The 22070-nt window shown below is 51.1% G+C and overlaps 2 protein-coding genes across 3 annotated transcripts in view; both read left to right on the forward strand.

The window, feature by feature from the left end:
- Positions 1 to 402: 402 nt before the first annotated feature.
- The window catches only part of kctd10 (potassium channel tetramerization domain containing 10), a 37089-nt gene continuing 15421 nt past the window's right edge, over positions 403 to 22070 (forward strand). The window contains exons 1-6 of one of the 2 annotated variants that reach the window (XM_072477531.1): positions 403 to 455; positions 9705 to 9918; positions 14083 to 14252; positions 17255 to 17341; positions 18090 to 18142; positions 19955 to 20150. In XM_072477531.1, the coding sequence (XP_072333632.1) occupies positions 453 to 455; positions 9705 to 9918; positions 14083 to 14252; positions 17255 to 17341; positions 18090 to 18142; positions 19955 to 20150 (723 nt within the window). In that variant the 5' untranslated portion in view covers positions 403 to 452. The remainder of the gene's footprint in view (positions 456 to 9704; positions 9919 to 14082; positions 14253 to 17254; positions 17342 to 18089; positions 18143 to 19954; positions 20151 to 22070) is intronic. The other variant, XM_072477573.1, reaches the window with a different exon arrangement.
- sgsm1a (small G protein signaling modulator 1a) overlaps positions 20012 to 22070 on the forward strand; it is a 303238-nt gene continuing 301179 nt past the window's right edge. The window contains exon 1 of the mRNA XM_072477396.1: positions 20012 to 20150. The gene's annotated coding sequence lies outside the window, so the exon portion shown is untranslated. The remainder of the gene's footprint in view (positions 20151 to 22070) is intronic.

Below are 22070 nucleotides of genomic sequence, written 5' to 3' on the forward strand. Positions count from 1 at the left end.
ACGTTTCATTGAAATAACCTTTGATCAGAACAAGAAACATACTGATGGGAGCAGCTTTAGTGCGACACACTGAGGGGCGGAAGTGACTATTGTGTCGTGAAGGACTGCGGGGCGGAGGTGATGCGATGCAGAAGCAGGCTGCGGAGTCGGAAGTGATGTGACTGCGTTGCCGGACTGAGGGGCGGAAGTGATGGCTACGTGGTGCACAGTACGAAGTCTTACACGGCTACGTGGCGCAACACTGAGGGGCGGAAGTGATCTATGTGACATGGGCTGCGGGGCGGGAGTGATCTATGTGACATGAGCTGCGGGGCGGAAGTGATGCATACGCGTTGACGGGTTGTGGGGCGGAGGTGGTCTCGGCGGCCACACAGCGGGGCGGGGATGACGTATTGGAGGAAGTGACGGAAAGGGCGGAAGTGCTTTGGGGATGCGGGGAAGCGGCGGGGTTGATGGTGAGTTGGAAAGTTGTGGAAGTTAGTTTTTAATCATTACGTTTGTTTTAAGAGGAGGAGCTGAAAGGGGCTGTTCCCCCGGATAGAGAGGGGTCGCGGCACCGCTTTCTTCAATATAAATCCGGATTGTCTCGGATACAATGGAGTTTGTCTGGGAGGCTGAGGTTTCTCGAACTGCGGGAGGGACAGGGAGGAGGAGGAGGAGGAGGGGGGGGGGGGGAGAGAGGAGAGAATGGGGACAGGGAGGAGGGGGGTGGAGAGAATGGGGACAGGGAGGGAGGGGGGGGGAGAATGGGGACAGGGAGGGAGGGGGGGGAGGAGAATGGGGACAGGGAGGGAGGGGGGGGGTGGAGAATGGGGACAGGGAGGGAGGGAGGGGGGGGAGAATGGGGACAGGGAGGAGGGGGGTGGAGAATGGGGACAGGGAGGAGGGGGGTGGAGAATGGGGACAGGGAGGAGGGGGGTGGAGAATGGGGACAGGGAGGAGGGGGGGGGGAGAATGGGGACAGGGAGGGGGGGGGAGAATGGGGACAGGGAGGGGGGGGGAGAATGGGGACAGGGAGGAGGGGGGAGAATGGGGACAGGGAGGGGGGGGGAGAATGGGGACAGGGAGGGGGGGGGAGAATGGGGACAGGGAGGGGGGGGGAGAATGGGGACAGGGAGGAGGGGGGAGAATGGGGACAGGGAGGGGGGGGGAGAATGGGGGGGGGGAGAATGGGGACAGGGAGGGAGGGGGGGGAGAATGGGGACAGGGAGGGAGGGGGGGGAGAATGGGGACTGGGAGGGGAGGGGGGAGAATGGGGACAGGGAGGGGAGGGGAGGGGGGAGAATGGGGACAGGGAGGGGAGGGGGGAGAGAGAATGGGGACAGGGGGGGGAGAATGGGGACAGGGAGGGGAGGGGGGAGAATGGGGACAGGGAGGGGAGGGGGGAGAATGGGGACAGGGAGGGGAGGGGAGGGGGGAGAATGGGGACAGGGAGGGGAGGGGGGAGAGAGAATGGGGACAGGGGGGGGAGAATGGGGACAGGGAGGGGAGGGGGGGGAGAATGGGGACAGGGAGGGGAGGGGGGGGGAGAATGGGGACAGGGAGGGGAGGGGGGGGAGAATGGGGACAGGGAGGGGAGGGGAGGGGGGGGAGAATGGGGACAGGGAGGGGAGGGGGGGGGAGAATGGGGACAGGGGGGGGAGAATGGGGACAGGGAGGGGAGGGGGGAGAATGGGGACAGGGAGGGGAGGGGGGAGAATGGGGACAGGGAGGGGAGGGGAGGGGGGAGAATGGGAACAGGGAGGGGAGGGGGGAGAGAGAATGGGGACAGGGGGGGGAGAATGGGGACAGGGAGGGGAGGGGGGGGAGAATGGGGACAGGGAGGGGAGGGGGGGGGAGAATGGGGACAGGGAGGGGAGGGGGGGGAGAATGGGGACAGGGAGGGGAGGGGAGGGGGGGGAGAATGGGGACAGGGAGGGGAGGGGGGGGGAGAATGGGGACAGGGAGGGGAGGGGGGGGAGAATGGGGACAGGGAGGGGAGGGGAGGGGGGGGAGAATGGGGACAGGGAGGGGAGGGGGGGGAGAATGGGGACAGGGAGGGGAGGGGGGGGAGAATGGGGACAGGGAGGGGAGGGGGGGGAGAATGGGGACAGGGAGGGGAGGGGGGGGAGAATGGGGACAGGGAGGGGAGGGGGGGGGAGAATGGGGACAGGGAGGGGAGGGGGGGGAGAATGGGGACAGGGAGGGGAGGGGGGGGAGAATGGGGACAGGGAGGGGGGGGGAGAATGGGGACAGGGAGGGGGGGGGAGAATGGGGACAGGGAGGGGGGGGGAGAATGGGGACAGGGAGGGGGGGGAGAATGGGGACAGGGAGGGGGGAGGAGAATGGGGACAGGGAGGGGGGGGGAGAATGGGGACAGGGAGGGGGGGGAGAATGGGGAGGGGGAGGGGGGGGAGAATGGGGACGGGATGGGGGGGGAGAATGGGGACGGGGATGGGGGGGGGAGAATGGGGACGGGGATGGGGGGGGGAGAATGGGGACGGGGATGGGGGGGGGAGAATGGGGACAGGGAGGGATGAGGGAGCGGGATGGGGCAGGGAGGGAGGAGGGGGGGAATGGGTCAGGGAGGGAGGAGGGGGACTGGGGACCGTGAGGGAGATGGGGGGGGGGGGGGGGATGGTGACAGGAGGGGGTGTGGGCAGGAGAGCGTAGAGGGGGGGATGGAGGTGGACAGAGGGAAGAGCCAAGGGGGCAGAGGGAGGGAGTGCATGCGGGAGGCAGTTGGTGAGTGGGAAAGAAGAGGGAATGAGGAAGGTTTGTGTGGGTGGGTGGGAGGGTAGGGGGGGGGGGGGGGGGGGGAGCCTTGGGTGGGCTTCCGAAGAGGGAGTCAGGGGCAGAGAGAGGATCAGTTTGGCAACAGTGGGGGAGGGGGGGGGGTGTTTGGCATATTCCACAAATTTACTTTGTATCATTAGTTATTCAATAATATTTAATTCCTGGAGGAAACCTTACAATAGAAACCCAGTCTGGGTCAGCACATAATGCACAGCTCAATACTATCTGTTTTAAACACCAGACATCTTTATATTCTCTCTGACATACACAGACAGGTATCCCAGCGCTATTAAATCTTCAAATAGAGAGAAACCATTTATGCTGGTTGGGAAATCTCGGATTGCGGGACTGATATTTTGAAATTGACCTTTAAGAGTGAAAATCAGCACTCTAAACGGTTTGGTTCTCTTTCTTTAAGAAGTAATTGATGCTAGATCAATTGTTCATTTTGAATCTGAAGTCAGTGCGTGGCTGGGTTTGAAATACTACCTGCCTGAGAGTGTGGTGGAGGTAGTGCTGCCTGACGGTGTGGTGGAGGTAGATGAATTTGTGGCTTTCAAAGGAGGTTTGGACAAACTCCCGAAGGTGAAACATTAGGTGGGCTACAGGGACGGTCAGGGTAGTGGAGCTGGCTGGTGTGCTCTTTGCAGGGAGTCTGTGTAAAACCATTGTCATTCTTTAAAGTGATAAGGAGCCATAAGTTGTGGTCATGGGATATGGAGTTCGGTCAAAGATCAGCTATGAACTTGTTCAATGGCAGAACAGACTTGAGGTGCTAAATGGCCTCCTCCTGTTGATGTGTTCTGTCATTGTAATTCCTTAATATCGATATTTATAGTATGACTGCTTGATGAATATTTTACATTAAGATTCATTTTCATTATGCTAGAATAAATGGAACTGTTTTTATTCGAGGGAGTGAGAATGGCATGGTAGATTTGTAAAAATATAAATTTAGAGTACCCAATTCTTTTTTTCCCAATTAAGGGGCAATTTAGCGTGGCCAATCCACCTGCCCTGCACATCTTTGCGTTTTGGGGGTGAGACCCACACAGACACGGGGAAAATGTTTGTACAGTGACCCGGGGCCGGGATCAAACCAGGTCCTCGGTGCCGTGAGGCAGCAGTGCTAACCACTGCACCTCCGTACCCCCCAGAATGTCGTGGTGGATCAAGATATAAACCCAATTGCACTTGTTTGCAGCTGGATCCCATCATTCAAACAACTCCATTATCGTCAGTGTTTGGGATGAAGCTTTTAAAATGAAATAAGACTTGCTTAAATCAGTGAAATTGTCAGATTTTACAAAAAAATGCTGAGGAACATAGAGTCGACCATTCAGTCCCTCAAGCCTGTCCCGCCATTCAATGAGATCTTGACTAATTTGTGGCCTAACTATGTACCTGCCTTTGGCCCTATTCCTTGATATGTTTGCTTAACAAAAACCTAGCGATCTCAGAGTTAGATTTATCAACTGATCTAGCTTCAATTGCTATTTGTGGGAGAGAGTTCCAAAGCTCTACCACCCTTTGAGTTAAGACGTTCTTCCTAACATCTCACCTGAGTGGTGTAGCCCCGATTTTTCGACCATTCCTCCTAGTTTTAGAATCTCCAACCATGGAAATAGTTTATCTTTAGCTCCCCTGTCTTTCCCTGTTCATATCTTGAATACTTTGATTAGATCACCCCTTAACCCCTTAATTTGGCAGATGTAGTTTAATGTAGAAAAGTGTGGGGTTATCCATTTTGGCTGAAAAAATAGAAAAACAAGTTATTATCTAAACGGAAAGCAGATTCAAGATGTGTCTGGGCAGAGGGATCAGTGTGTCTTTGTTCATGAATCGCAGAAAGTCAGTATGCAGGTACAGCATGTAATAAGAAAGGCAAATGGAATGTTAGCATTTATTGCAAAAGGACTGGAGTGTAAAAGTAGAGAAGTGTTGTTGCAATTGTATAGGGTGTTGGTGAGACCACATCTGGAGTATTGTGTCCAGTTCTGGTCTCCTTATTTGAGGAAGGATGTGGTGGCATTGGAGGCAGTTCCAGAGGAGGTTCGCCAGATTGATTCCGGGAATGAAGGGGTTGACGTATGAGGAGAGATTAAACCGTCTGGGCTTATACTCGCTGGAGTTTAGAAGGATGAGGGGATCTGATTGAGGTGTATAAAATACTAAAAGGGATTGATAAAGTAAACGTAGACCAAATGTTCCCCCTTCTGGGGCAATCTAGAACGAGAGGTCACAGATATAGGCTGAGAGGCAGTAGATTTAGAACTGAGATGAGGAGGAACCACTTCTTGTAGAGGGTGGTGAATTTGTGGAACTCGCTGCCCCATAGTGCGGTAGAGTCTGGGTCATTAAATGGTTTCAAGAAGGAGATAGATATATTCCTGATTTTTTTAAAACAGGTTAAAGGGAAATGTGGAACAGGTAGGGAGGTGAGTTTGAGACCAGGAAGAGATCCGCCATGATGATTGAACGGTGAAGGAGGCTCGAGAGGCTGAATTGCCTAATTCCTAGATATAGACCTTTTGATTTGGCAGGATGTATACTTGGCCTGATTTATGTGGAGTAATATATGTGGCTGAATATATTGCAATTAAAAATAGTTTGCATATGTCTATAGGCTAGAACGTGCTAGGAGGAAGTTGGAAGTGTTGGTTGAGTAAATCATGTAAGTCTCAACAAAAGCAAATAGAATGTAGAGGAAGTTGAGGGAACCAGTTCCAGAATTAGGATCTGTTCAATGTTACTCCATTATAAACTGTAGTGAAAGTCTTCGTCCAGTCTTGTAAGTGTTGCACTGCCTTTCACAGTTGCCCTGTCATACTTTGTTGCAACACTGTTATGTAGCAATGTACACTTTGATCTTGGTCTTGAAATGTGGCTTATTTTTGGTATGTTTTACCAAAAAGGTAATATTATTTGAGGGTTTTTTGAGGGCAACAAGGGATTAAGTCAGCAGAGAGTTGGCTGTAGGGCCAGTGGTACTCTCTCTCTCTCTCTCTCTCCTCCGTCTGGCTACTGCGTTCATGATCTCTTATAGTGGCGCATCTCTAGACACAGTTATTGCCTAAAGGAAGAAAGACAATGTGGTGGGAGTAGATAAGGAATTCACGTCACAGTTAATTGGGAAGCTTGTATTCTGCTAAAGGGTTTCCAACAGCCTTTGATTCACTCCTTGCGCTGGGAAACCTCAATGAAAGCCAATGTTTATGGTGTAAGGAGGAAAAGATGTGAATTCATATACCACTTTCCCCATCCTTGGAGTGACCTAAAACGTTCCAAATACCCAGTTACTTTTTGCAAGCAGTGTTGTAAAGTGGCCTAATTCAGCAGCCAGTTTGTGCACAGTAGGGTTGGAAAGCACGACTCGTTTACCTGCTTTTTGTTCCCGGTGATGTTGGTTGAGGGAGGAATTTTGAACTTCTTCCAAACGGGGGTCAGTTAGCTCAGTTGCCTGGACGATTGGTTCATGATGCAGAGCGACACCAACAGCGTGAGTTTAATTCCTGTATTGGCTGAAGTTATTCTCAACCTTGCCCCTCACCTAAGGTGTGGTGATCCTCAGGTTAAATCACCACCAAAGGGGAAAGCAGCCTATGGTCATCTGGGACTATAGCAATATTTACATCTTTTAGGACTGGAGGGCTGCCGGGTCTCGTATCCTCGACTGGGGACTGTGCTCGGGGCTGAGGGGACTAGTATCCCGGACTGTGGACTGTGCTGGAGGGCTGTGGGGACTTGTATCCTTGACTGGGGGCTGGGCTGGAGGGCTGTGGGGACTTGTATCCTGGACTAGGGGCTGTGCTGGAGGCTGAGGGGACTAGTATCCCGGACTGTGCAGGAGGCTGAGGAGACTAGTATCCCGGAATGAGGGCTGCGGGGACTCTTGTCTGGGATTGGGGCCTGTGCTGGAGGGCGAGGGGACTCGTATCCTGGACTGGGGCCTGTGCTGGAGGCCTGATGGGACTCTTATCCTGGACTGGGGACTGTGCTGGAGGCTGAGGGGACTAGTATCCCGGACCGAGGGCGAGGGGACCCATATCCTGGACTGGGGACTGTGCTGGAGGCTGAGGGGACTAGTATCCTGGACTGTGCTGGAGGCTGAGGAGACTAGTATCCCGGAATGAGGGCTGCGGGGACTCTTGTCTGGGATTGGGGCCTGTGCTGGAGGCCTGATGGGACTTGTTTCCTGGACTGGGGACTGCTGGAGGGCGAGGACTCGTATCCTGGACTGGGGACTGTGCTGGAGGGCTCTGGGGGCTAGTATCCTGGACTGGGGACTGTGCTGGAGGGCGAGGGGACTCGTATCCTGGACTGGGGCCTGTGCTGGAGGGCGGGGAGACTCGTATCCTGGACTGAGGGCTGTGCTGGAGGGCTCCGGGGGCTAGTATCCTGGACTGGGGACTGTGCTGGAGGGCTAGGAGACTCGTATCCTGGACTGAGGGCTGTGCTGGAGGGCGGGAAGACTCGTATCCTGGACTGAGGGCTGTGCTGGAGGGCTCCGGGGGCTAGTATCCTGGACTGAGGGCTGTGCTGGAGGGCAAGGAGACTCGTATCCTGGACTGAGGGCTGTGCTGGAGGGCTCCGGGGGCTAGTATCCTGGACTGGGGACTGTGCTGGAGGGCGGGGAGACTCGTATCCTGGACTGAGGGCTGTGCTGGAGGGCTCCGGGGGCTAGTATCCTGGACTGGGGACTGTGCTGGAGGGCGAGGGGACTCGTATCCTGGACTGGGGCCTGTGCTGGAGGGCTCCGGGGGCTAGTATCCTGGACTCGGGACTGTGCTGGAGGGCGAGGGGACTCGTATCCTGGACTGGGGCCTGTGCTGGAGGGCTCCGGGGGCTAGTATCCTGGACTGGGGATTGTGCTGGAGGGCGAGGGTACTCGTATCCTGGACTGAGGGCTGTGCTGGAGGGCAAGGAGACTCGTATCCTGGACTGAGGGCTGTGCTGGAGGGCTCCGGGGGCTAGTATCCTGGACTGGGGACTGTGCTGGAGGGCGAGGGGACTCGTATCCTGGACTGGGGACTGTGCTGGAGGGCGAGGAGACTCGTTTCCTGGACTGGGGCCTGTGCTGGAGGGCGAGGAGACTCGTATCCTGGACTGAGGGCTGTGCTGGAGGGCGGGAAGACTCGTATCCTGGACTGAGGGCTGTGCTGGAGGGCTCCGGGGGCTAGCATCCTGGACTGGGGACTGTGCTGGAGGGCTCCGGGGGCCAGTATCCTGGACTGGGGACTGTAATGGAGGGTTGCGTGGACCTGTATCCTGGACTGAGGGCTGTGCTGGAGGGCGCCGGGGGCTAGTATCCTGGACTGCGGGCTGTGCTGGAGGGCTCCCGGGGCTAGTATCCTGGACTGGAAATTGTCTGAAGAGCTGTGTTGTTAATCTCTGGCGTACTGGTTTGGTTGATGGGACTGAAAGGGCTAATGTTTAGATGGCAGCATTCAAAATGTCAGGATATTCTGAGCACTGTGCCACGTTGCTATGCAGGTGCCTTTACAATAGGGAATGTCCGTTTGTGTGAACCCACTGCTTCCTGCAGCCTCCCAGTTTTCTGTTGTGCTGTGACTTCCGGACCTCAGAGTTCCCGAAAGAAAAGCTTCACTGCCAACTTCCTCCTGGAAAATCAGATTGTGTCGTCCAGCCACTCTGCCCGAGACGAGGAGGAGACCATGTTGTCAGACAGCGAGGATTTGGCAGTGGCCTCGGCGCTGCTGTTTTCTTCCACTCCCCTTATGACGGGCCCTATTTATTTTGGTCTATAAGATGGTGACACTCTAACCAATCTACAGTCCATTAGGTCTGATGTGTCACTCAGAATTGCTCAATTGTTTATAAGGGATGTGGATGCTGAATTCAGCAGATTGTAGTCAGTTAGTGAGTGTGGACAAACTGTTTAGGTTTGGGATAAGAGGTGGGATACTGATGGGCAGAAATCTGATCAGAATACCGCTGATCGGCGAGACTGTGCTACCTTGTCACTCATCCGTCGGAAACCTTTCTGTTTGATAGCTGAGAGTGACAGATTTTATTGAGCCCTTTCCATTGCCCTTCCATACGGGGCAAACAAACACAGCCATCCACATCGAGCAGGCGGGGTTGAGGGGGTGTGTGTGTGGCCGAGTCACTGGTGTTATCTGGGGTTTCAATGCATCGAGTGTGTCCCTGGTCAGTTTTTACTGATGGTGGTTCTCCCTCATCGAATCCCGCCAGTACCCCCTCATTTTGCAGTCACTCTATCAGATCACAACAGTCAAGTTGCCCTGTGTTGAGTGAGTGAGCTCCATCTCCGGTCTCTTATCCATAAGCTTCTCTTCCTTCCATCCTGGGTGGCAAGGGCATCAGCTGTCAAGGCTCTGAAATTCCGTTCCTAAGCTGCCCTCTCCTTTTAAGATACTATTGGAGACTTACCAGTGTAGCAAGCCTTTGAGCTGCTGCCTCCCGCCCTGCCGAGGTGAAGTGTGATCATGTGAGTGCAGGTTGGTCACTGTCAGTCATGGCTCAATGGGTAACACTGAGTCAGAAAGTTCTGGGCTGCAGCCCCACTCAGACTAGAGCACTGAGGCTGACCCTGCAGTGCAGTACTCCGAGTGCTGCACTGTCAAAGACGCTGTCTTTGGGCGGAAACATTAAACCAAGGCACTCTGTCCTCTCAGGTGGATGTAAAAGATCCGGTGGCATTATTTTGAAGAAGTGCAGGGAAGCTATCTCTGGTGTACTGGCCAACATTCATCCCTCGATCAGCATCACAAAAAGATAATCTAGTCATGATCACATTGCTGTTTGCGGGAGCTGCTGTGTGTAAATTGGCTGCTGCGTTACCTGCATTGCCCGCAGTAAAGCACACCAGGATACCCCGAGGTTGTGAAAGGCACCCTATAAATGCAAGTTCCTTTTCTCTAACTTAGCAATGCTGTGTTTCACAGGAAGAGAGAATGTCTGGAGAAAGCGTGGTGAGTCCAGTGCCCGCAGCATCAACTCGGACCACCTCTTTCAAAGGGTCAAGCCCGAGCTCCAAGTATGTCAAGCTGAATGTGGGAGGCGCTCTGTACTACACCACCATGCAGACCCTCACCAAGCAGGACACCATGCTGAAGGCCATGTTCAGTGGCAGGATGGAGGTGCTGACAGACAGCGAAGGTAATTTCAGCTTAACCATCCTACTCGCCAGGCCAGGTAAGATGACACCAGTGTGTCCTTATTGGCCAGGTTGAGAGAAAGACTGAACGGGCTGCAGCACTCTGCTCAGTGAGAGAGAGAAGACTGATAGAGGACTATGGGTTAGTGTCATCAACGCAGACATGTTTCCACTTGTGGGAAAGACGAGAACTTGGGGTCATAGATGTAAGACTGTCACTAATAAATCCAATCGGGAATTCCGGAGAAACTTTTCACAGAGTGGTGGGGGTGTGGAACTCGCTACTGCAGGGTAGATGCAGTGTTAGTACAGTTGCAGTGAATAACAGGTATGTATCAAGACAAGGCAAGTAGACAAGGGAGACAGAAACTGCGGGATACATTGATAGGGTTTGATGGAGGAGGGGTGGATGGGACAGGGGAAGGTGGGGGTGAGGGGGAGGGATGGAGAGGGCAGGGGAGGGAGGGCGAAGAGGAGGAGAGGGCGAGGGATGGAGAGGGCAGGGGAGGGAGGGCGAAGAGGAGAGGGGGAGGGATGGAGAGGGCAGGGGAGGGAGGGCGAAGAGGAGGAGAAGGCAGGGGAGGGAGGGCGGAGAGGGCAAGGGATGGAGAGGGTAAGAGAGAGAAAGGGGGGGCGGGAATAGAATAGAAGTTGAGAGAGAGAGGGCAAGAGGAAGGGAACGAGAGGGGTGCGAAAGTGAAAACCACAAGAGAGGGAGAAGGATCAGTGGACAGGAGATGCTTCACTCTTGTGTTGCTTTTTCACTTTTTCATGTGCATATCAGGGAAGAATGTCACTGGTAATTGCGCAGTAACTATTTGGAACAATGGCAGAACCTTGCCTTATTTGTTCAGGAAATGTAAAAGCTCCCATTGCATTTCAGCAATAAATTCCTTGGATCCCAGCCCTGTGTAATTTACATCAGCCACTTGGCCTGCTTTCCCCATCGCAGTGACTGTGGACATACCAAATCCAGAGATCTGCATGCTTGAAATATTTGAGTGAGAAAATAGCACCAACCCTTCTAAAAGTGGTGCAAGGCATTGCATAGCTCACAGTAACCTGGTACAGCATTGAAGCTGCACGCTGGCAGTCATAGAATTAAGGATTGTTTGCGTATTAACCACCGTAGCCATTGCTCAGTTGGTAGCTGCCTCCTCTCCGAGTCGTAGATTCAAGTTCCACCCCAGAGTTAAAAATCTGGGCAGGCATTCCAGTGCAGTCGGGAGGGAATGCAACACTGCTGAGCGAGGTGTCAAAACGAGATACCGACTACTCCGAGGTGGCTAAGGAAGATCCCATGGCATTATTTCAAAGGAGAGCATTGGAGTTCTCCTCTGTCCCGGCTAGCATTTATCCCTTGGTCATGTCACAAAAGAATAGATCATTTGGCCAAAAGTAGATGTCAAAAATCTGAAATACTAACAAAATGCAGGACACAGTCAGCAGGTCTGGCAGCTTCCACGAAGAGAGAAACAGTTAAGTTTTTGGTCGACATGCTTCCATCAGAATTATTATCACCATCTGTTTGTGGGAGCTTGCTGTGCCCAGATTGGCTGCTGCGTTTCCTACACTACATAAATGACACCGTGCGTTGATAGCTGTAAAATGCTTTCGTACGTCTTGAGGTTGTGACTGGTACCCTCCCCAACAGCAGTGCCTGTGTCTACAACACGAGGGCTGCAGTGGTTAAAGGTGGCTCACCACTGCCAACCCAATTGGAGATGGGCAATAAATGAAAGCCTAGCCAGCAACGCTCATATCCTGTGAAAGAATAGATCTTAAAAAAAAATATATTAATGCACGTCTTTGAAACGGAAAAAGCAATGTGGGTCTGTACGTTAAGGGGTCTGACTTTAATACATTTGGGGAGCTTGCTCCCCATATTTGTATTCTATTGAGCAGCTGAATTTTCCAATCGACAGCCAGTGTCCCGTCAGTTACTGAAACAAAGCTTCGGCCACTGACTCCCAAGCCCCACGGCCGACAGTTAATGAAAACAGTGATTTCGGACTTTTTCCAGGTCAAGCAGAACCTCTGTCATTTGGTCATGGATCTGAAGCATTTGCCCCACCTGTTTCTCTCTTAAACACTGCCTGACCTGCTGAGTACTTCCACCCTTTTCTGGTTTTGTCCCCATAGCGCTATCCTACTCCATGCACTGCGTCACCAGGTTCTGTTAATGTTCTTTCATAGGATGTGGGTCTCGCTGGCTCGGCCAGCACTTATTGCCCAGCCCCAGTTGCCCTTGAGAAGGTGACGGTGAGCTGCCTCCTTGAACCGCTGCAGTCCATGTGCTGTAGGTACACCCGTGGTGATGTTGGGCGACACAGGAGCACAGTGGTTAGCACTGTTGCTTCACAGCGCCAGGGTCCCAGGTTCGATTCCCGCTTGGGTCACTGTCTGTGCGGAGTCTGCACGTTCTCCCCGTGTCTGCGTGGGTTTCCTCCGGGTGCTCCGGTTTCCTCCCACAAGTCCCGAAATGATGTGCTTGTTAGGTGAATTGGACATTGTAAATTCTCCCTCTGTGTACCCGAACAGGTGCCAGAAGTGGCGACTAGGGGCTTTTCACATAACTTCATTGCAGTGTTAATGTAAGCCTACTTGTCGCAATAATAAAGATTATTTAGGGAGGGAGTTCCAGGATTTTGGCCCAGCGACAGTGAAGGAAGGACGATATATTTCCAAGTCAGGATCATGAGTGACTTAGAATTCCTACAGTGCAGAAGGAGGCCATTTGGCCCATCAAGTCTGCACCGACCTTCTGGAAGAGCACCCTACCTAGCCCAACTCCCCCACCCTATTCCCATAACCCTACTAAGGGGCAAGATAGCGTGGCCAATCCACCTAACCTGCACATCTTTGGACTGCGGGAGGAAACCGGAGCACCCAGGGGACACCCACGCACACACGAGGAGAATGTGCAGACTCCACACAGTCATCTAAGACCAGAATTGAATCTGGGTCTTTGGTGCTATGAGACAGCAGTGCTAACCACTGTGCCACCCTAAGGAACATGTATTCCCTAAGTGCTAACGTAAGAAAGAAAGGCTGAACCGAGACAGACGTGGGATGCGTATCCCAACCTTCCTGCCTCATTTTCCTGTTTTTTCCTGACTGGGCACACATTTGGAGAGGTATAAGAAAGACCTAGGCCTTCAGCCATTGCACCCAGCCCTTTTCTGATTGGAATCTCTGGCAGGGGCAGGAGGGGAACTTGGAGGTCTACAAGTAGCTGCAGCAAGGGAGCAGTGCACCAAGATTTAACAGCCTGGAGGACTCACGGCTACAGGGCGACAGCAGTTCAAGGGAAAGGAGCTGCAGGATTAATCCGTTGTAAGATCAGCAAAGAGTGTCTAATCTATGGGTCTTGGCCAGGTGGGAAGTTTTAGGATGTGATCGTAGAAAGCGATATATAAATGCAAGTCTTCCCAAATTCATTCCTGTTCAGTGCTCGAATTCCCAAGTTGCACTGCCTCCTGGTTCCTCCTGAGGGCAGTACTGAGTGCAGTCAGTTCCAATGGGGCAGCTGCGCCACCTGGAGGAGCATTAGTGCTGGAACAGGGGGGAATATAGTGACAGCTAAGACGGCAGGCTTGTTGGAGCTGTAAGATTTGCACATTTGTACTCTGTTTCCCCCCCCATTATGATTCTCAATATCGGCTCGCTATGAAGCGTGAACAAGTGATACCCCTGCCAGGGAGGAGAGGCAATCTGTGAGTTAACTGTGGCGAGTGTCGCACAGACCCTGAATGTCTCATTCAGAGTAGAATTAGAAAGAGCCTGTGGCTCTTGTGCAGGCAGCAGTACTGACAAATAAAAGATGAAAAGGTCTCCAGCTGAGTTGAGCACACTTAACTCGACAGGTAACTTGTCTAAATAACTGCAATGCAAACTCAGTGACCTGGCTGTGTCTCTGCAGAATCATTTTGGTCTATTTAAAGGTCTGGTAAATAACATGCTTAAAAGCTAATCATCTCTAAGACTTTTGATTCCGAAGGAACGCAGCCAGCGACATCAGGCACAAAATATTAATTTTTCTCCAATGCAAAAATGGATTTGTGCGAATGCTGGAAAAATAAATGCTGGAAATGATCAACAGGCGTGGCAGCATCTGTGTGGGGCGATTGCTCAGTTAAGAATTGTCAACGTTTCCTGTCTTGCAGGTTGGATCCTAATTGACCGCTGCGGAAAGCACTTTGGGGCGGTTCTGAACTACCTGCGCGATGGCGCTGTGCCCCTCCCAGAGACTAATCGCGAAATTGAGGAATTGCTGGCCGAGGCCAAGTACTATCTGGTCCAAGGACTGGTGGAGGAGTGCCAAGCTGCCCTTCAGGTAAATCTGCCATCACAACCTTCTCTAGACCTTCTCTTCAAAGCATCTTCCACTTGACTGCCCGCGAATCGCAGTACATTGAATCAGACAGTGCAGAAGGAGGCCATTCAGCCCATCGAGTCTGCACCGGCCCTTGGAAAGAGTACCCTACTTAAGCCCATGCCACCGCCCTATCCCCGTAACCCTACTAAGGGGCAATTTAGCATGGCCAATCCACCTAACCTGTACATCTTTGGACTGTCGGAGCACCCGGAGGAAACCCACGCGAGACACGGGGAGAAAGTGCAAACTCCGCACAGCCAGTCACCCGAGGCCGGAATTGAACCCAGGTCCCTGGAGCTGCGAGGCAGCAGTGCTAACCACTGTACCACCAAACCGCCCCCCTAATGTGACCAGAACTGTTCTTGGCACCCTCGCTGTGTCCGGAGTTCTAAAAAAACATTCTGGTCAAGTCTTGAGTGACATCCTGCTCCAGAGGCTTATGGTGGTGGTGGGTATCCGAGCTAAAACCTGGAGGCAAATAAGCAATTGGCTAAAAGAAAGGAAGCCGTGGTCATTAGTTAAGGAGTTGTATTGCTGAGGTGACGGATTAAATAAAGTTCTCCTTGGGGCTGCTACGATATTTGATTTACATAAGGAGCTTTGATTCTGAAGCTTAAAAGGAATTGGTTACATTGGGAAATCATTCTTGGGTGCAGAGGGACCCAATGGCCTCCTTTTTCCAAGTTTCTATGTGTTGCATTACATTCATTTTCATCAGCCGTACAGCTCTACAAACTTGAAAATGTTGTCATCTCCCCACCTATTTATTATGATTTACTAATGTAACCAATTTCCAACATGGCTGTCATGGCTGAGCTCTGCTTCATTTACATTTACCCATCTTTGATCTGCAACTCTTGATATCCTAATAAAAATCTATCCATCTCAGACTAAAACTTCAATTGATCCCCAATATCCACAACCATTTGGAAAAGGGATTTCCGCTGCCTTCTATGAAGAAGCGCTTCCTGATTTCCTGAATGGTCCAGCTCCAATTTTAACATCTCGTCCTCGATTCCTTCACCAGAGGAAATAGTTTATCTTATCGAACCTCTTTAGAATTTAAATGTTCTCCATTACGTCATCGCTTAATCATCGAAATTCAAGAAAATACAAGCCTCGTTTAGGCTTCATAATTGAACCCCATCTATTCCAATATTCTGTTAAATTTGAGTTGTACTCTGGACAACTAAATGTGGGGGGGGGGGGCTTAATTAGTGGTGTTTAACTGTCTAGAGGAGATGCAGAAAGAGGTTTTGGAAAGGTCACAAATCCAATATTTAATGTACCCAAGTATCGGAGACCGGCAAACGTCAAGACGGTGCATTTAATCATCACTTTTATCTTCAGGTACTATCCCAAGACACCTCACAAATTGGCCAGCCCTAGAGTGGAGATTATGAGAGGTGACCAAAAGCTTGGTGCGGGGCTTTCTAACATAACAATGTATTAAGCACAATTACATGGAACTGTTTGATTGTCACCACTTGGAATCTATTTTTAATGCCGATTTCTTTTTTTTATTTAAAAAATTTAAAGTGCCCAATTCTTTTTTTTTTCCCAATTAAGGGGCAATTTAGCGCTGGCCAATCCACCAAACCTGCACATCTTTGTGTTGTGTGGGTGAGACCCTCGCGGACACACGGAGAATGTGCAAACTTCACAAGGGCAGTAACCCGGGGCCAGGGTCGGACCCGGGTCCTCAGTGCCGTGAGGCAGCAGTGCTAACCGCTGCTCCACCTAACTATTTTAATCCCATTTTCCAGCCCGTGGCCCAGAACCTTGTATGCCCTGGAATCGCAAGTCCACGTCTTCTGTTATGAGGGTCTGTGCCTCCACCATCCTTTCAGGCATCATCCTGCCAAACTCCCACCACCCTCTGGGTAAAAAAAAAAAAAAAAAAAGTTTTCCTCACATCCTCTCTAACCTTCCTGACCCTTACCTTAAGTCTATCCCCCCTGGTCATTGACCCCTCCACCAAGGGGAAACGTTTGTTCCTGTCTACTCTATCTATGCCCCTCATAATTTTATATATCTCAATCTTGTCCCCCCTCAGTCTCCTCTGCTCCAAGAAAAACAATCCAAGTCTATCCAATCTATTTTCATAACTAACACTCTCCAGCCCAGGCAACATCCCGGTAAATTTCCTCTGCACCCTTTCCAGTGCTATCACATCCCTCCTATAATGTGGATTCCAGAACTGAACAGTACTCTACCTGTGGCCTAACCAACATTTTATACAGTTCCAGCACAACCTCCCTGCTCTTAAACGCTACACCTCGGCTAATAAAGGCAAGTGTACCATATGCCGCCTTACCACTGTATCCACCTGCCCTGCTGTCTTAAGGGACCGGTGTACAGGCACACCAAGGTTCCTCTGATCCTCGGTGCTTCCAAGGATCCTGCCGTTCATCACTTATTCCTGTCTTGTTTGTCCTGCCCAAGTGCGTCACCTCACAGTGTTATCCGGATTGAGTTCCATTTGCCACTGTTCCCATCTGACCTGGCTGTCTATAACCTCCTGTGATCGAAGGCTATCATCCTCGCTATTTACCACCCCACCAATTTTCATATCATATCAAACTTACTGATTAACCCTCCTACATTCATCTCTAAATCATTTATATAGACCCCAAACAGCAAGGGCCCTAACACTGATCCCTGCAGGACCCCACTGGACACAGGCTTCCAGTCAGAAAAACATCCCTCGACCATCACCCTCTGCTTCAGCCAATTTTGGATCCAATTTGCCAAATTTCTTTGGATCAAATGGGCCCTTACCTTCGCCATCAGTCTCCCATGTGGGATCTTATCAAAAGCCTTGCTGAAATCGAAGTAGACTACATCAAATGCATTTCCCTCCCCTTCACACCTGGTCACCTCTTCGAAAAGCTTTTTTTTAATGTTTGAAAATATTTTCAGGTTTGAAATGCTCTGAGATGTTTGTGCTTGTTTTATAGCAGAAAGAAACCTATGAACCTTTCTGTAAAGTTCCTGTGATCACATCTAACAAGGAGGAACAGCGATTGATAGCTACTTCTAAAAAGGTTAGAACATGAGGGGAGGCTGCGCAGTGAGCTCCCGTGACATCTCATCAACTTGTGATGCTTTTTGTTCCCCTCTTCTCTACCCCCCAACCCACCCCCTGCCCCACCCCGGCTGACAATGTATCGTTCCCTTTCACTGTTAGACATGTAAACCCCATTTTGTCCCTATCCAGTGTTGGTATTAAGTCATGCTGAGCGATGGTACAGCGAAGCAGAGCCCCATGTAGACTGAACTCCCAAGGTGCTGGTGTCCAACAGCATGTGTGTGAAATGTTTCCATTTCCCACCTTGAACGGCGCCGCCAATTTGAGCCAATCTCTGGATTTTCGGTGGTATTTACCCCCTTCTCTAGATTCAGACCACCCAGATTGGATCCTTACTGAAACACATTTTTTTTTTAAATTTAGAGTACCCAATTCATTTTTTTTTTTTTCAATTAAGGGGCAATTTTAGCGTGGCCAATCTACCTTCCCTGCACATCTTGGGTTGTGGAGGTGAGACCCACGCAGACACGGGGAGAATGTGCAAACTCCACAGGCACAGTGACCCGGGGCCAGATTCTAACCCAGGTCTTCAGTGCTAACCGCTGCGGCACCGTGCCGCCCAAAGAGAGATTTATTTGGACCTACTCAATGTGGGGTCGCCCTGAACCAAATACCGTGTGGGAGGGGCAGTATTCTGATTGATTACCACTAGTTCTCCTTCGCACTATGAACCATGACCAGTTGATATTCTTTTCTCTCCACAGCCTGCAGTTAAGCTGTTGTACAACAGAAGCAACAACAAATATTCATACACCAGGTAAGTGAAGACCGTCCGATCTGTGCCAAGTGCTGCCTTGGACATTACTACACACATTTAGAAAACACTGGCGCTCTCGCAATGGCCTAATGGGTGGTGTATGAGACAACTGTGAATTAAAAGGTCCAAATCCTTACTATGTGTTGAGGGGGGCATGGAGCAGCACGGTAGCATAGTGGTTAGCACACTGGCTTTACAGCGCCAGGGTCCCAGGTTCGATTCCCGGCTGGGTCATTGTCGGTGCGGAGTCTGCACGTTCTCCCCGTGTCTGCGTGGGTTCCCTCCGGGTGCTCTGGTTTCCTCCCACAGTCCAAACATGTGCAGGTTAGGTGGATCGGCTATGCTAAATTGCCCTTCGTGTCCAAAAAGTAAGGTAAGGTGGGGTTCCGGGAATAGGGTGGAACTGAGGATAGGATGGAGGTGTGGGGTTAGGTATGGTGCTCTTTCCAAGGGCCAGTGCAGACTCGGTGGGCCAAATGGCCTCCTTCTGCACTGTAAATTCTGTGATGCTTCGATATCATGATTCTAGGGTGGGAAAATATCAGTCGTACCTTGCATTCTTGATCATTGTCCAGTAACTCGTCCTCTGGACAGAGAACGTGTCCGAGCAACAGGTGAGGGCAGGATGTCTTTCACAAATAAGCTGAATTTTCGGAGCACATTCAGATTAAAACATCCCAAGGTGCTTCATGGAGAGTTTTCGGGAGGGCAGAGGCAGCTCAAGGTGCGGATGCCGATGGTGAAACCATGGAAATCGGGGTGCACCACAGGCTAGAATTCAGAGTGGGAAGACCTCGAGGGCTTTAGGCTCTGAGGAGTTTACACCATTGGTAGTAGCCTGCCAGGGCTCTCTGCACCGACCAGATAAAGAATTCCCCATTTTGGGCGAGTCACCACTGTCCATGTGTAAAACAGAAACTCAGCGAGCATCAAGGCCTTTGGGAGAACTGGGAGTGGAGCAGCAAAAGGTGAAGCACATTGTGGCGCTGCTTGGCACCCGGGCTTTCTCATGCTAAGTTTCCCAGCTGCTTTGCTGTTGAGCAGAAGCTGGACTCTGTTTCCTGAATGGATTGAGAGAATACTGAGGCATGAGTTCCCACTTGCACACCTGGTTCAGTGGCAGTATTGGCAGAGGCCTGAGAGCAGCTTCTATCCACACACCCCTATTAAACCATTCAGTGGGGAAATTAGGTTATCTGTAAGGAGGAACGGAGTAAATAGGAAATAATAGGCAAAGCTATGCTAGGGGTGATCAGTAGTACCCCCACTGCAAGTTTCATATTTGCGATGAAAAAAATTTGTTTTAAACTGCTTTGCTTTTACATCATTGATGGGTCTAGTGACACAAGATCACTGGAAGTAGAATTCTTCAGCCTCGGAAACAACTTGCAGTTATGTAACACCTTTAGCATTGTAAAAATGTCCAAAATGCTTCATGGGAGCATTATCAATTAAACTTTGCCACCAAGTCTCAGAAGGAGCTGTTAGATCAAATGGTCAAAAACAAAAGGAGAGTCTTCAAGGAAGAAAGCGAGGTGGAGATTCAGGGAGGGAATATCAGAGTGTAGAACCTTTACCTGCAAGTTTAAGGAGGAAGCAACAACATTTATTCACATGGTCCCTTTCACAAGCATAGGATTTCCCCAAGGTTTGACGCCCATTGGAATTCCAAAGCTGTTCTGCATTTGTAGGCCGTTCATCTCACTGGTGTAGGATCCTTGATGCCAGAGGTGAAAACGCAGTTCTGATCGCCTCGCCGATGTATTTCCAATTGCTGGCCATCTCATTGGAGGTTTTCTCTTATGCTTTCAGCAACTCGGATGATAATATGCTGAAGAACATCGAGCTGTTTGACAAGCTGTCTCTGCGCTTTAATGGCAGAGTGCTTTTCATAAAGGACGTCCTCGGTGATGAAATCTGCTGCTGGTCCTTTTATGGGCAGGGCCGAAAGATCGCTGAAGTGTGCTGTACCTCCATAGTGTACGCAACAGAGAAGAAACAGACCAAGGTGGGGTTTGTAAAAGTATTTTTATCCAGGGCATTTTCCATTTTACAATATACAAAACGTTCATTCAACTGTCTACAATTTCTATAACAAACAGCTGACCCTCCATTCCACCTCACGGCCGCTTTTTATTTTTTTGCATACCCCACCCCCATTTGCTGACGACTACAATTCTTGAAGAAGGAGACAAACAGCCCCCACCTCGAATAGAACCCCTCCTCCGACCCCCTAATGGCGTACTTAATTTTCTCCAGATGTAGGACCTCCGATAGATCCCCCACCCACGCCGTCGCCTGAGGCAGCTCTGGAGCCCACCACCTGAGCGGAATCCTCCTCCGTGCTGTCAGGCAGGCAAAAAATCATCCTCTCTCCCTTCCTGCACTCCCGGCTCGTCTGATACCCCAAATGTCAATGCCTACAGGCTCGGTGCTACTTTTACCCCCAGATTCCCTGTCATTGTCTCAACAAAAGATTCCCAGAACCTACCCAATTCCGGACAGGACCAGGACATGTGTGTGTGGTTCGCCAGCCCGCTTGAACACCGCTCACATCTGTCCTCCACATCTGGAAAGAATACACTCGTACGTGTTTTGGTCACATGCGCTGCTTTAAACTGGATCAAGCTCAGTCTCGCACACCAGGAAGTGGAGTTTACCCGATGTAAGGCCTCACAGAATCATAGAATTTACAGTGCAGAAGGAGGACATTCGGCCCATCGATTCAGCACCGGCCCTTTGAAAGAGCACCCTACTTAAGCCGACACCTATCCCATTAACCCAGTAACTCCACCTACCCTTTTTTGAACACTAAGGGGCAATTTATCGCGGCCAATCTACCTAACCTGCACATCTTTGGAATGTGGGAGGAAACCGGAGCACCCAGAGGAAACCCACGCAGACATGGGGTGAAATTGCAAACTCCACACAGACAGTGACCCGAGGCTGGAAGTGAACCCGGGTCCCTGGAGTTGAGGTAGCAGTGCTAACCATAGTACCACCCCTCACTCTACACACATCGCACCCGCAACTCCCTGCTGCCCCCCCCCCCCCCTCGCCCAATGCACCACCCAACTCTTCCTTCCACTTTCTCTTTATCTTCTCCAGCGAGGCCCTCCATCAGCTATCCATAGATATCTGAAACCTTCCCCATCTCTAACTCATCCTCAGACACTACCTTATCCATCATTGAAGGGCAACTGAGAAAACATAGCCAGCTGCTTCCGCACAAAGCCCCTCATCTGTAAATATCTGAACCCATTCCCCCTGAGAGCGGAAACATTTCCACCAGTTCCTCCAGCCCCACAAACCTACCCTACATAAATCCCTAAACCTTTCCACCCCCTCTGTTCCCAGACCATGTACGCCGAGTTCAATCCCGCCGGCATGAATCTATGGTTCCCACATATCGGTGCCCTTAACAACATCGATTTCTGCTTAAAATGTTGCCTAGACTGGTTCCAAACACTTTAACGAGGCTATCACCACCGTACTCATAGAGTACCTGGCCAGCGAGAACGGAAGTGGAACCATCATCAATGCCCACCAACACGGCCCTGTACAGGAAGCTGCCTCCCTCGGCCCTCAAACCAACCCTTCCTCCTCGACTCATTTCCGAACCGTCTCGATAGTCACTGTCCAGTAATAGTTCATATTCTGCAACGCCAACCCCCGAGACTGTCTATCCCTCTGCAAAAATGCTCTCCGACCCAGAGACGTCTTGCCTGCCCAAACAAAGGCCAAAATCAGCTTATTAATCTTCCCAAATAAAGAATTTGGGTAGAAAGATCGGGAGACTCTGGAATAAAAACAAAGATTTTGGATGGACAGTTATTTTCACCGTTTGAAGCCAACGATAGTGGGAGACCATCCCACCTTTTCAAATCCTCCTTAACGCCTTCTACCAGACCAAATTCAGCTTACGCAA

The sequence above is a fragment of the Scyliorhinus torazame genome, chromosome 1 (genome assembly GCF_047496885.1).
Source record: "Scyliorhinus torazame isolate Kashiwa2021f chromosome 1, sScyTor2.1, whole genome shotgun sequence".
Lineage (NCBI taxonomy): Eukaryota > Metazoa > Chordata > Chondrichthyes > Carcharhiniformes > Scyliorhinidae > Scyliorhinus > Scyliorhinus torazame.